Here is a 15,916-nt window from a genome sequence, read left to right on the forward strand (position 1 = left end):
TTTGCCAACCCCTGCATAGAAGAAGGAATCTATATCTTTAAAAACACCCCAGATTATGCTGAGCTAGCACACCTCATAAACCAATGCTATAGACAGCTGTAGAAGCTTGTGGTAACATCAGGAATGCCTAGAAAGAGTATATACTTAACCTATTTCTGAGTGCTACAGCATACGAAATAAATGTCATTAGCTTGCAGAATACAAATGACAATTCATCGATCACTGCCAAGGCGGCTTTTAGTGACATACACAAAATTATGACCCCAAAACCTGACCAGAATGAGGGATCCAAAGGAAAAAAAAAAAAAAAAAAAGGATTGGTGAGAGGATGTGGAATTGTCAGGACTCTAAATGCCTCCAATTCAACCAGAGAAGTTCCACATTTACCTATTAGGCTACTACCAACGATCTGGTTTCTACAATAGGATCTGCTACATATAAAAGTTTGGAAAAATATATATTTTTTTCTTGTATCTGCTTTTAAGAAAAGAATCCAAAGTCTCTTCTTTCCGATTATATGCGAAATAAGAATAACTAAAAAAGTTATAGGTGCTACAGCTTATAGGAGGTAAACTTGATACCAATTCACCTAATTATTCTAACTGCAGATATGTTGTTGATACCAGAGAGCTCTTAAAGACTTACCACGAGCAGAATTTAAGGAAAAATCAAGGAACCAGGAGAAAAAATTCTAGAATGTACTTAAACACCTATATAACCACTGAAAGAAAAATCTACACTGTTATATTTAATCTAGGATTTTGGTTAATCCATTGCTTAGCTTACTCACTTAAACTGATAATTAAGCTTTCAGAATTTTGTTACAATTAATGCAGTAAAGAAATCTGACTTTAGAATTATATTGTACGTATATATTTGATCTAATACATGTGGCAGGTAGAAAAAAGACCTCGATTAAATCTACCTACGAAAACTAAAATCCACTCCATATAGGTAATAAAAACTTCTAGAGAAAATATTCCACAAACATAATACTAGACTTTAGAAAAACTACTTCTACTCATACAGCATGTTACATATGCAAATTAATTTTCAAAATATTTTTAGAGGCTATGATTATTAAAACAATTACCTGCAAGCTGTGCCAATCGATCATGAAGCTTGTATAAAGTGTTCATCATAAGATTTTTTTCACTTTCCTAAAATTAAAAGAAATTATAAAATATCTGACTCCCAGAAAAACACACATACCAAGTAATAATAATATTCAAAAAGGAGACCAGAGAGAAGACTGTTGAAATGTCTATGCAATCTGCCAAGTAGTCTAAAGCAACAAGACCCCTAATTTAAGTGCAATCATAATTAAGAGAAACCAATATAAGCAATGGGGAAACAGTAGGTTGGGGGGAGGAGTGGTAATAACAGCTTAACACACTTCAAAATAAATTCATGATACATGAGGGGGCTGTGTCTTTATTTTTTCCTTTCTTCCTGAAGTGTCTAGCAAGACAAGATTACTGGATGAATATGACTAGAACTATATTCAGACAAGATATAAAAAGCTGGGACTGTAACACATATGCCCAATAATATGCAACCTCATCTATTTGTTTTTATTGCTTTATATTCAGAAGCAGAAATAGTAGTTTGCACACTATGGGTAGCATGCTTTTGTCAATGCAGCTTTAATAAACGACACTACAGGAAGAAGAAAACTCATAAAAGGCTCCACAATCCTACCACCAGAGTCTCTGGTTTCATGTGAGATGGTTGACAGAGACAAGTGACATTCCCTCAGCTGACTATTTTCCTTTCAACCCTTTTGCTTTTTTACCCCCTTCAACTTTATCTCAACCAGATTCTGAATCAAACCAGTCCTTATCTTCACATAAACTTCAAAGTCCAAACAGCAAAAATTAGACAACAAAAAGGAACCACAGGTTCTGAAATCCATGATTCTGAAAGCTATGCATCTGTGATACATTAAACCATAAAAACATTTTTAATAAATATGTGCAATATAATAGGATGAGGCGTTCCACTGATAGTGTAGCTTCTGGACTTGATACATAAAACCAAGGTAAATCTGATTAAACTCTAGGATTAATGTAGCTGGGAGCTTTAAAGTTTGTCTCCTCCCTCATCTGGAAAAGTGACTGATTTCCTTTTTGTTTTATATATCCAGATCATGTCCATATCCTCACTCCTTTCAAAAACAAAACTGAATCCAAAAATATGACACTTACACTCTGTGATTACATCTTTAATGAACATCAGAGGCCTGGGAATATACCTCATCTGGACAAGATAAGTAGAATAACAAAACCTAATCAGATGTAACTGGATCTCATACTATGTAACACATATACTGTTACATTCTCATACAAAGAATCTAAGCCCCCAAAAAGCCCAACTATAATTTTTTCAAAAATGATTTTTCCAATAGCAACTTATTCAAAATGAACATTTATTATTACGAGGGTCTTATGTGCCCTCAAAATGATCAACTAAATTATGATTTAAATAGTTTTTATGGACTATGTTATTAATATGAACAAACCAGTTTTGAGAAATAGAAAATCTCTCCCTCAATTATCTTAAGCACCAGTATGTTAAACTAGAAGTAAATCTGAAAAGTATGTACATCAAATATTAGTTACTTTCTTTACAGAGACTTATATTAGTATACAGTTTCATTATAGCTTTCTTCCATTCTAACTGCTTTTCAGATTGTCTCCTAACATTCAGCTTGAAATGTGTGTCTAACTAGTGGCTTTCCTAATCACCTTGAAAACAAGTTAAAGATCCACCAATAAATATATATTTAAAGTAAGCTTTCAAGTAATCTTTCATTAAATAAAAATAATTCTATCATCAGAGATATAGCTACCTTCTAATTGTTTTGGTAAGATCCAGATTTTCTTTTAGTAGCATACATCATTCTCTGAAGCAAAGTTCTTATTTTTAGGGGGAGGAAATTAAGCTGTACAGTGACTATACCAAATTTTCTCATATATCATCACCTTTAAATATTTCCCACTTCTATCCTCAGCAAATTTTCTCCTCAAACATACTCTCAAATTGTTTGTATCAAGTCTCTGATTAAATGACAATAATGGATCTGAAACACTTAGCATGGTGCCTGCCACGGAATAAGTATGTAATATAAGTGAACTGCCATCATCTTCATTACAATTATTACTATTATTTAGAGGTTCAGAACTTTAGTTTCCCCCATGGGGAAAATCAAACAGAAGAAAATAAAGCCTTGTATTTCCAATGTTCAGTGAATACATTGTACAAATTTAAATTATGATGCCAGTAGTACTGTTGTACTTAATATTGTAACTGATAAAGTAACTTTTTAAAAAACAAATCTCATAATAGAATATTACTATAATCTTTACAAAGTCTCACTCTAACAATAAAGTGATATTCTGTGAATGTGAAATACACATTATTACACAGTCTTCATCACAACAAATAATGTTTTCTATACTGTCAAAATGGTCTTTATTACTATCAGTTTCTATAATAAAAAATTAACAATAATTATATATTATAAACTCAAATATTGTAATTTCTGAAGTATAAAGACAATAAGTGAAAAATATTTTCATATGAATAACAGGTTAAAATTAATATTATAGATCCTTTAAAAAGAAAATTAATCAGAAATAGGAACCCGGGGGATATGTTTCTAAAGCCTTTGCCTTCCTAATGGTTGAATAGGCATGGCAATGAGCAAAAAATCCAGAGACAAGATGAGATCAAAGTGGATAAAACTACTAGGGTATCCAACAACTTACAAAAAACAGGCATACTTTTAAGAGTAAGATCAGGTCCCCAGACCACATATCACTGCCATTTTACTAGACAGCTGGCTTTTCCCTTAAAGTGATAAAACAGTGTCAGATTTGATTACACGCAAAGTTAAGGAATATGCAAAATAAAAAAATTTATTGCTTCGGCCTTAAAGAACCTTTTTTTAAATTACTACTTTTCACTAGATAGTCACCCTAACATTTTTATCATGAAATAAAATATCGATATCTTTTACTTACTTGTATTTTTCCAAATGTTTCATCAAAGGGGTTTTTTACTATCAAGGAAAGAAGAAAAAAAGAGCTATTAGTACAATTTTAAATGAGAATTCGAATTCCTCTAAACAAGTCCTCTGAAATGCCAGCATGTACTTTGCTAAAACTGAATGTAAACACGTGAGTAAGATGTAAACAAAATGATGATAATAAAGGCTGGGGAATTAACTTTTCAGACTTAGTATACTTACCATTCTTACTCTGAGACTGTGGTGTTTCTCTATAATAATTGAGAGCAGGTGCTCTGGTGTCAGAACAGCTGGGTTCAAGTTCCAGCTCCATCACTTACTAGCAACGTGACCTTGAGCTAACATCTATTTAGTCACTCTAAATTGTAGTTTCCCCTCCTATAAAGTAAGGGTGTAACAATGACACTTACCTTATATTGTTGTGAGAATTAAATGAGATAAATCATAAAAATGTTTGGCAAAGCCTCACATCTTAATACATGTTACCGGTTATTGTTATTGTTAATGACTGTATCCCTTGTTTTTGCCTTAACTTGGTCTCTCTTCAAAAAATTTCTAAAAGCAGCTATTACTTGTGGAAATCTATAAGATGCTGTAAAACTGAATAATTCACTTAGAATTCTGATTTCCAGTGAGTAAAAAGGACCTTCCTAATCCTTGCTAATATCTGAAAAAATGGCAAGAAACTAATATGGAGACCAAAATAGCTAAGAATTAAGTCCCAGTGTTAACTTTGGATTTCCAATAAATATTATAAAGAAAGGATTTACCACCTTCTATCCGACCTCCATATATCCACTCACTACCCCCCCCCCTAAAAAATACAAACAAGTTTATGGCTGAATATGCAGCATCTCTCATGATTATAATTTAGAATCTCTTATTAGCTATTTTTAAATCACATGTGAAAATACTCAAAGCTTTGATAACCAGATCTCTATATAATCCAGGTCACAACTAAGACTAACTGAGCCTGCAAAGTCCTTCACACTGACTAGGTTTCCTTTCTTAGGTGCTTTTCTATTTTTATTTGAGAAAACAGGAAGTCCCATAGGAACCAGGAACTGCCTGATTCTAAGAAAGTTCATATGTAAGACCAGTTTAACAAGGTACAATAAAAAAAAGCAAGAAAAAATCTATTCTAGCATCTCAAGTGCTTTTGCTAATGGATTTTTAGACATTTTTCTGTACAGCAACAGGTTTTAATGCTGTGGAAAAAAAAATTCTGAAAGATCAAAAGTACTCAATGGAGGAATAGGGAGAAGAAATAATATAGCTTAAATGGAACACTCTTGGATTAAAAAGACACTTTTAAGAATATTAATTTTTATTAATGTAAAATTTAAACAATTTAACATAAAGCTATATTTAGTTAAATATACTACCAAAAGTTGCCTTAGCTATCTAGCTAAAATAAAAATCTGGCTAAAATTGGTTCGAACAATACTTAAAAAAAAAGGTATTTTATTTGCTCTTTATAAGAATAATTCTAAAATATATTAAATAAAACATATGATTCTAAAACACAGGTTTTAATGTCTATGAAGAAAAGCATGACAGCATTATTTTTTGACTGGATACAAAATTATTTTTTATTTTTGTCGAGATTATTAAATGGAAAGCTAGTTTTTCAATTATCACTATGAAAGTATTGCTGTAGATTGTAATGTTCTCCCACTAGATTGCTCTACTGTGAGTTTCTCATCACAGGAACCATGTGTCATTCGTGTTGGTATGCCTGGAGCCAAGTATAACGCTGGGCATACAGTTTAGGCTTGAAAAGTGCTGGTTATGCTATCTAAACTTAAACCCACCCTTCTTTATTCTACTCTGTGTGTTAACACTGACGTGAAAGTGTTAAATTCTGCAGGAAGTAGGAGAAGGGTAAGTTCTGAGCAACTAGGAAGAGAGAGGAATAAGATAACAAAAAGAAAGCCAAAGAGCAGAATTCTGTTGAAAACACTGCTCTGCCCCTTGTATCTTTCTAGATTTCTGCCTCTTGTCTAATGAGCTAAGATACGAGACAGTAAAACATATCTAAAAATTCAACAATATACCTTCCATCCTAAACAACTTCTGTTAAAAAGAATTTCCCTCAATTTCCCATTAACAATTGTCACCTACTAAATTAACAGACAGACCTACTGAATTAACAACAGAAGTAAAATGTAGCCTTGAGATTAAGTTTTGGAAAAGAAACTCCATCTAAAAATAGCAATTCTAACAAACAAAAGCTCCTAAAATGTATAAAAGTATCTTTATACATCTAACTTTTCTTCCCCCAAGTCATTTCAGTATTTCTACAACCACACCAATATCTTTTCTGTCATCCAAATTACCTACAATCATTAATGAAACAACACATGTTGTTACACCTAGTGAAAACATTCCTCCCTCCCCTGCATATTGGGCAATTGTAGTGAAGAAATCATATTCCAAAAGCATTCCACAGCAAAAAATTGCCACTTGATTTATTAGTCTCTTTTCTAGGAATGGACCTGAGAGTCAATTATATTTCTTATCTAATGATAATGTCAAGTTGTTATTTCAAACTTTACTTCCATTCTCTAAAAGGTAAACCTTAAAGACATTTTAGAGTTGGTATTGCTCTTTTATATCCTACACCTCTAACATTACTATTTTTTCTCAAATTCTCCTTCTTGTTCAAATTATTTCAAACCTCAAATATACCACTTTTCTTTGTAAATGTCCATAATATTTTGACTTCTTTCCTTAAAACTATCTTACTAACTGTAAAGTCAAATTCCTAAAAATTTTTCTTTAATTATACTACTAGACCCTTCAAAATTGTCCAATGATTTTCCATCACATTCTGCTTCACGGAACTAATTCTAATCTTATGATACTTTCCTACGTACTTGTAAGACACATTGTTGACTTTTCCTTTTGCAAACTTCTCTCTCTCTCTCTCTCTCTCACACACACACACACACACACACACACACGCATCAATTTCAAAACTGTACTCGTTTTACTGATCCTTTCTGTCAAGTGTAAACTTTTTCTTCATTCTCTTAGGCTAAGATCAAATTTACCAATTATTATGAATTCCCAGATAAAAAGGGGAAAAATAAAGTATATCAGACTATAAATGTATTCATAAAGTATATTTAACGTTGACCAAATAAACTGATGTTCTACTTAGGAAGGCTACATTTTGGTCACTCAATAGCAGTAAAATGGAAGAAAAGTCTGATGACCAAAATTCTTTAACTCAGAAAGAAAAACATTTATTTATTAAAGAAAGATAAAACAAATATTGAGTATTTTGTGCTAGATACAAAAAATGTGGCCATAAATAAATAAAAAATATCCCTGCCTTCAAGGAGCTTATGTTCTAGAGGAGTTAAAAGAGACAACAAATACATTTTTAAAATTTATACTATGTCAAATGGTTCTAAGCTCTTTAGAGGTAAAACAGCAGGAATGGTGCCTGACATGTAAGGAAGGGAAGCAATATTATATAAAATGGTAAGAGAAGGCCATGCTAAGAAGAATGCATTTGAAAAGAAACCTGAGGGTGCAGAGGGAAAAAGCCATGTGAATACCTCAAGAAAGTGGTTTACAGACAGAAAGAACAAGAAGCACACAAGACTATGAAGGGGTAGCATGCCTGCCATGTCACTACTGGAAATGGAGCAGAGAGGATGAGAGGCCAAACAGCAAGAAATAAAAGTCAAACTGGTAAGGGAGTCAGTAGGTACAGATAATGTATGGCCTTGAAGACTATTACGTTTTACTCGGACAGAGAAACCTTAGAAAATTGAAAGCATGTTAGTTGGCTTATGTTTTAAAAGGAAGGCACATGTAATAAAGAGTAGGCCACACTATCGATTAAGTTTAAGAGTCCTAAGCATTTAAAGAATAAATGATTTGCTCTTCGTGAACCAGGAAAACAGGAAATAGTTCATTCAAGGAGCTTTCTTCCTGCTTTCTCTGGATCAGCACAGCCAACATTAGTCTACCTCGGACATTTTTTCTGTTCTGAATATTTGAAAATACTATCAATTAGTAAACAAAAATATTCTGTCAGGAGGAATTGAAGAGACATTTTTCTAAGACATACAAATAACTAACAGGTACATGAAAGGTGTTCAACATCACTAATCACCAGAGAAATGCAAATCAAAACCACAATGAGATATCAACTCAAACTTGTTAGAATGGCTATCCTCAAAAGGGCAAAATAACAAATGTTGGTGTGTAGAGAAAAAGAAACCCTGTTTCTTTTGTGTACTGTTGGTGGAAATGTTCATTGGTATAGTCACTATGGAAAACAGTACAGAAGTTCCTCAGAAAATTGAAAATATAACTACCATATGATCCAGCAAATCTCATTTCTGAGTATAAATTTAAGGGAAATGAAAACGGAATCTTGAAGAGGTATCTGCAACCCATGTTCACTGCAGGATTATTTACAATAGCCACAAACATTCACAAATGTCTGACAATGGATGAATGGGTAAAAAAGGTATATGTATACACACACACACATACACACAAATGGAATACTAGTCAGTCATGAGAAAGAGAGAAATCCTGACATTTGCAACAGCATGCATGAACCTTACAAAAGCATTATGCTAAATGAAATGTCAGTAAAAGTCAAATACTGTATGTCGTCACTAATATGTAGAATCTAAAAAAAGCCAAACTCTCAGAAATAGAATAGAATGGTAGTTACCAGAGGCTGAGTGGTAGAGGAAATGAGGAGACATTGGTCAAAGGGTACAAACTTCTAGTTGTAAGATTAATAAGTTCTCAGGACCTAATATATAGCATGATGACTATAGCTACCAAACTGTATTATATACTTGGCACGTTCCAGGAATACTAATGCCATGCACTCAGGAATTAACTCATTTAACCCTTACACCACTATTTTAGAGTAGGTATTACCTCCATTTTTATGGACAGAATCTGATGCATGATAAGGTTAGGTGGAGTCTTAGAGGTAAATGCAGTTTTTAAAATGCTGGGATTCAAAAAGAAGGGATTCAAACCTATGTCTGATTCCAAAGGCTACATTCTTTTCATTACAGAAAAAAAAAAACAACTACAGAAAATAAAATATTTAGTTTAAGGAAAACATTCTTCTCGAGAACTTTCAGATTTAAAATCATTAAACTTTAATCTCCTTATGATGTAATACATGAAAAAATGCCCAAAATGGAGATAAGGAGAAAAAGACACTGGTTGAAGAATACACTGTTGTCTCTTAGAATAGGAACACTTTTCAAAACCAACTTCTCTAACTGTAGTCCGACAAAAGATTTTCCATGATATATCAAAACATAGTGTCCCATGACTACCTTGGGCAGCAATAATTACTCTGCTTCTCTCTGCTGCCATGGCACTTTGTTCATAAGACAACTACAAAATTTACCACAAGGCATCAGTCTTCAAAGAAATCATAATTTTCTGATTTAGAACCATACTACATTTAAACTGCATTTTGGCTTCATCCTCCAACATAAAATATTCACAAATATATATTAAATGCCTGCTCTGTGCCAGGCATTATGCTAATTGCAGGAGATTTGAAAAATGAAATTATATAAGCCTTGTCCCCAAGAAGTTCAGTTTTGAAGGCAGTAACTCTGCAGACATGTGCTTCCGAAGGCAGTCTCTTATAATTCTAAAACTTCACAACCTTAAACCTAGGTTTTAGTCTTTGGAAACTTCAAGCCATCCAGGAAGTTAACTCAGCTGACCAAATGACTAATTATCTAAGTTGTACCTTTTTATAAAAAGACATTCGAATTCTCAAATCCCATCTTCCAGCATTAACAGTTTAAACAGAACATAATTACATGTGAAGAAATGGGGGTGGTGGGAGCAAATGTTTCCAACAGCTGCAGAACACTGCACCTGTGTGGCAAACACTTTTGCATTTCACCATCAGCCAGACTAGTCTAAAAATGAACAGGGTGAATAAGACAGTACATTCTTTTGCAACACAGCACGTTACCCATTTGTTCTCTGAAAGTTCTCAAATTGATTCATGGCTCTGTTAAATATATGGTCATTCTAAAGACAAGAACAATTGACTTCAAGTATATTTAATAAATTATGGTGAATACTGACATTAAATCAACAAGATGAACAAAGTTTTATGGACAAAACTGTCTGCTATAAAACTTGCCTAAAGTAAACTTTTGTACCACCCTTGTTCTACTCATAAATGACCTTTCCATTTTAACACCACCCATCTATCTGGATTTATAGTGCTACAGACCTAGAAAGGGATAATGAATGAAGAAGGGAAGGAGAGCAAAACCTCAAAAGCTACTCCACTTCTCATGTCCTATAGGACTCCCAAATTTTTACTGGTCCTATTTTGAGAGAGGCAACATTCCCGTGCTACTTCCAAACAGCTATTCTTAGGGAATAACAAAACATATACAGTAATTCTATACAATAAAAATAAAAAGGGCTTTAAATGTGGAAATCAAAGTACTAAGAACATAATGAAAACTGAAACATGTGTCCAAGGAAATAAAGGGTCAAAATTAAATTTAAAATAGCTGTATTATTTTGTTGGTTTGTATTCTTCACGTCTATGTGATAAAGAACATTGCAGTCTATTTCAACCTCATGGTCATTTGAAAGTCTCACATTTACTCACTAAAGTCTCACATTACTCACTAAGGAAGAAAAATTTAAAGACTAACTGAAATTTGTCTTCAACCAAACTCTAATTTCACATTATAATTATACCCCGCATTTGGGATCTCTGTAACAAAAGCTGTAAGAGAGACTTTAAACCACAAATTGTTGAACAAGTATTTATGGAACATATTCTACATACAATATTCAGAGAACATGCTGCTTAAACAGCAGTAAAGATAAATGAGTAGGTATGATATACAATGTAATCAATACAACCTTGAAGTTTATATAATATGTTTTAAGAATTCAGGAAGGGGCAAATAATTTCTACCGAAAATACATTTGAGCTATAAAAATAAACCAAGAGTAATAAAATGGAATGAAGTATTGGAAAAAGCAACATTAATGAATCTCAAAAATATGCTGAATGAAAAAGGCTTTATAAAAGAGTATTCCATGAGTCCACTTATATGAAGTTTTAGAGTAGGCAAAACTGACATATGGTGTACAAATCAAAATAGTGATGTAGTACTGACTGGACATGAGAAAACGTTTTAAGGTGAAGGTAATGTTCTCTACCTGTAGAGGTTTAAATTACACAGCTAAACGATTTGTCGAAACTCATCTGATGGTATAATATATGCAAATTATGCCTAAAAAACAAATCTCATTTTAATTAATAACATGCATAAAGTATATAAAGGTAAAGTATGTATCCTAATGTTTTCGACTTACTCTGAAATACATTTTTTAAAACAAATAATGGATAGAGTAATGGATAAAATATATAATAAAGCAAATACAGAAAATGTAACTGTAGAATCTAGGTGTGAATAGATGACTGTTCACAGTACAATTCTTAAAATTTTATTTTTGAAATTTTTTGTAATAAAATGCTAGAGGAAGAAAGTGTAAAAAACAGGAGGCTTCTGGTCAAGATGGCAGAGTAGAGAAATGTTGTGCTCACCTACTCCTATAACCACCACAAAATTACGACTAAATTACAGAATCACCATTACTGGGAATCACCTAAGTCTAACTGAACAGAAGTCCTTTAACTAAGGATATACCCATACCCATGTGTAGCAGCTAAAAATTGGGAGGGCTACCTCCGCTGTAGAGATACCTGACCTCTTAAGAGTGACAGGTTCCAACTCACTATTATAGATGGCTGCTGGAGTCATAGTTGTACCTCTTAAAGGGTCCATGCACAGACTTACTCACTGACAGACTCATTAGTTCTGAGGTTCCATATACAGACTTACTCACTAACAGACTCACTAGTTCTGAGGTTCAGCACTGGGGCAACAGCTCAAAGGTACCAGGGACATACAGGGACGAGCTAAAGTATTCAGGCTAGAGGTACAGCTTTCTCCGAGACAGAAGTACTGGCAGAAGCCACTGTTGAACCCTCCCACCACCCATAGCTCACACACACGTGGGCACCAGATCTGAGTCTCTGTCAACCTGGCTAACATTGTTCCCCCTATCCTGGTGATTCCTTAAGGCCCCGCTCCATCCAACTTGCAGGCCCATGCAAGCCACTTCTAGTAGCTTTTTGATACAAATGGCCTGTTTTAGCTCATGCTGCAAACTTTCCCAAAATGCCTCAAAGGTTCGCAAAATCCAAACAAGCAGCATCTGGTTTTGGGATGCCCTGTACTCTTGCTGAGCAACTCCAAGCTAAGACAGCCAGCTTTGGTACACAGCTCAGCCTTTCCCAGGCACCTCTAAGCCAAGAACAAGTGGCATCCACATGCAGATCACTTTGTATCTCATACTAAGTGGTCCCAGGCAGGGCACAGGTAGTGGCTGACCTCGACCTGCACCAGAGTCCCTAAGAGGCCCAAGAAGCAACACAACGGCTTCAGTCCACATCAGAGCACCACTCAAACACCTCCACAAACGACACACCCAAAGGGCAGACTCAGCAGGTACCAGAGCCCCACTAAATCAAATCCTGCTCCGTAAGGCCAGTCCCTGCACAACAGCTCCTCCACTATAGTCACAGCCAGTGCTCACAACCAATCAGCCTGAAAGTCCATCCCTCCCTCACTGATGTGCCAACAGCAATCGAGGCTCAAGAAGAGGGTATACACAACCCACACAAAGGACATATGTGGAGCACCTGGCTCAAGTGACCAGGGAGACTGTGCCACTGAGACTCACAGGAAACCTACTACATAAGGACACCCTGTCAAGACTGGGAGACACAGCAGCTCTACCTAATACTTAGAAACAAACAGGGAGAGGCAGCCAAAATGGGGAGACAAAGAAACATGTACCAAATGAAAGAAGAGAACAAAGCTCCAGAAAAAGAACTAAACAAAATAGAGACAAGCAATCTACCAGATGCAGAGTTCAAAATACTGGTTATAAGGATGCAATGATATCAGTGAAATTTTCAACAAAAAGACTGGAAACATAAAAATGGAGACAAAAAACATAAAAAAGAACCAGTTGAAATGAAGAATACCTTAGGAGGAATCAACAGATTACATGAAGCAGAGGACTGAATCAGAGATTTAGATTCAGAAAACACCCAATCCGAACAGCAATGAGAAAAAAGAATCCCAAAAATAAGGAGAGTTTAAAGGGCCTCTGAGACAACATCAAGCATACCAACATTTACATCATAGGGATATCAGAAGAAGAGAAAAAGCAAGGAATTAAAACCTAATTAAAGAAATAATGACAAAAACTTCCATAAATTCTCCAAGGAAATAAATATACAAGCCCAGAAAGCTCAGAGTCCCAAACAAGATGAACGAAAAGAGGCCAGCACCAAGACACATCATAACCAAAATGCCAAAGGTTAAAGACAAAGAGAGAAACTTAAAAGCAAGAGAAAAGCAGTTAGTTACCTACAAAGGAGTTCCTATAAAACTGTCAGCTAATTTCTCAACAGAAACTTTGCAGGCTGGAAGGGGCTGGCAGGAAGTATTGATGAAAAGTGATGAAAACCAAGGACCTACAACCAAGATTACCTGGCAAAGCTATCATTTAGAATCAAAAGACAGATAAGGAACTTCCCAGACAAGAAGAAGCTAAAGGAGTTCATCACCACCAAAACAATATTAGAAGAAATGTTTAAGGGACTTCCTTAAGAGAAAAAAAGACCAAAAACATGAATAATAAAATGGCAATAACTACATCTCTAATGTAATCAAAAGACACAGGGTGGCTGAATGGATAAGAAAAAAACTCTTACATATGTTCAAGAGACTTCGAATCAAAAGACACACTCAGACTGAAAGTAAAGGGATGGAAAAAGATGTTTCATAAAAATAGGGGGGAAAAAAAAAAGCTGTGGTAGCAAGCAATACTTATACCAGACAAAATAGACTTTAAAACAAAAGCTATAACAAGAGACAAAGAAGGACCCAGTAATCCCAATGGTTGGTATCTTCCCAGAAGAAACTCAAAACACTAATTCAAAAAAGACACATGCATCTATACATTCATTGCAGCATTATTTACAATAGCCAAGATGTGGAAGCCACCTAAGTGTCCATCAATAGATGAGTGGATAAAGAATTGGTACATACATACAATAGAACATTACACAGCCATAAAAAAGAATGAAATTTTGCCATCTACAACAACATGAATAAACCTAGAGGGTATTACGCTGATTAAGATAAGTCAGCCACAGAAAGACAAATATTATACAATTTCACTTATATGTGGATTCTAAAAAAAAAAAGCAAAACAAACAAAACAGAAACAAATTCAAAGATGGAGAGGACATTTCAATGGTTGCCAAATGGGTGGGGGAAAGAGACTGGGTGAAGGAGGGAGAAGGGGGAAAGAGAAGGAAAGATTAGGAGGCACAAATTGGTAGTTACAAAATAGTCATGGAGATGTAAAGTATAGTATAGAAAATATCGTCAATATTGTAATAACTATGTATGGTGTGAGATAGGTACTAGATTAGGGTGATTACTTCATAAGTTATATAAATGTCTGACCACTATACTGTACATCTGAAACTAATTATACTGTATGTCAACTGTAATTGAAAAATAAGAAATTATTTTAAATTAAAATTTTTAATTTAAAAAATTTAAAAAAAATTATTAGTGGTGCTAAAATCCTATCAGAGAACTGGTAAAAGATCACTTCGATACCTAGATATTATAATACACTAGCCCCAATTTTAAAAGCTGCAGCTTATTGTACAAGAAAAAAACATTTCCTTCCTTCCAATTCATTCTAAATTTCTGAAAAATCAAAAACTGAAAAAAGTTTCTTTTTGGCAAAAACTATGAGTTATTATAATGTAAGGTTTAGTTTTGTTTTGTTTTAGATAGACTAAGGTAATAATAGTTGTACTTTTAAAAATCATATAATTTACATTTACAAATAAGATATTAAGTTATCTTTTTCACTAAAATGTCAGAATCTTGGTATATTAAAAAAAAAAAAACAACCAAAATATAAGAGCTTATGTCTAGTAATTTTTAAAAAGCAAATGTTTTGGAGGAGAAAAAAATGGCGTAGATGACAGAGGCTCTGTTCATCCCTCTGGCAACCAAATCAAAGTTGTCAGGAACAAGGAGCAGCAGCAAGGAAAAAATCACCTGGGATCTAGAGGAACAAGCCATACAACTATGGAGAAATCCAAGAAAACACCCTGCAATGGCAGAAGAAGGTAGGACAGGGTGAGGACACGGGGCTGCCTGCCGGGTCAGGAGCAGCTGAGTCAGATGGAGGCTACAGCAGTGGCAGACGCCTCTTAAAGGGGCCACTTCCGCAAGCGGATTTTCGTGGTGACAGACCTGCTTGCTCTGAGCACCAGTGCCCGCTTGGCTGCGTGCAGAGGACACCAGGGACTTACAGGGAGACACTGTCGGAGTGAGGGCCAAGGCAAGACTTGCTCTGTACAGATGTACCTGTATCTACTTTTCCCTGTTGAGCCCTCCCCACTACCAGTGCGGCTGGACACAGCACCACTGTAGCCGTGATGTCATCAAACTGGATAACAGAGGTCGCTCCATTCAGAGGATTTCCTGAAACACCTCCTACCCCAACTCGAGCCCCAACCAAGCCATATCACACTGGTGGAGGCAGCTGGCCTTGGTTTCTTGTTGTGGCCTTTTGAGGCAACTATAAGCACAGCACCTATGGATTGCTTGCTGAATCTTAACAGGTGGCCCCCGAGGGGTGGAGGCTTGGGCTAAGTTTGGCCTACAGCTGAACCCCTCTCAGAACTGTGCCACTGGACACCTACTTCACGAACTCACACTAATA

At 35.0% G+C, this 15,916-nt stretch overlaps 1 protein-coding gene across 3 annotated transcripts in view; it reads right to left on the minus strand.

The window, feature by feature from the left end:
* Positions 1–15,916, minus strand: part of LEMD3 (LEM domain containing 3) — a 76,995-nt gene that overhangs the window by 40,221 nt on the left and 20,858 nt on the right. For all 3 annotated transcript variants that reach the window (XM_016139913.2, XM_036237401.1, XM_016139912.2), the window contains exons 2-3: positions 4,026–4,063; positions 1,094–1,160 (exon numbers count right to left, since the gene is read on the minus strand). In XM_016139913.2, coding sequence (XP_015995399.1) covers positions 1,094–1,160; positions 4,026–4,063 — 105 coding nt within the window. The remainder of the gene's footprint in view (positions 1–1,093; positions 1,161–4,025; positions 4,064–15,916) is intronic.

This window comes from Rousettus aegyptiacus, unplaced genomic scaffold (assembly GCF_014176215.1).
Source record: "Rousettus aegyptiacus isolate mRouAeg1 unplaced genomic scaffold, mRouAeg1.p scaffold_m13_p_2, whole genome shotgun sequence".
Lineage (NCBI taxonomy): Eukaryota > Metazoa > Chordata > Mammalia > Chiroptera > Pteropodidae > Rousettus > Rousettus aegyptiacus.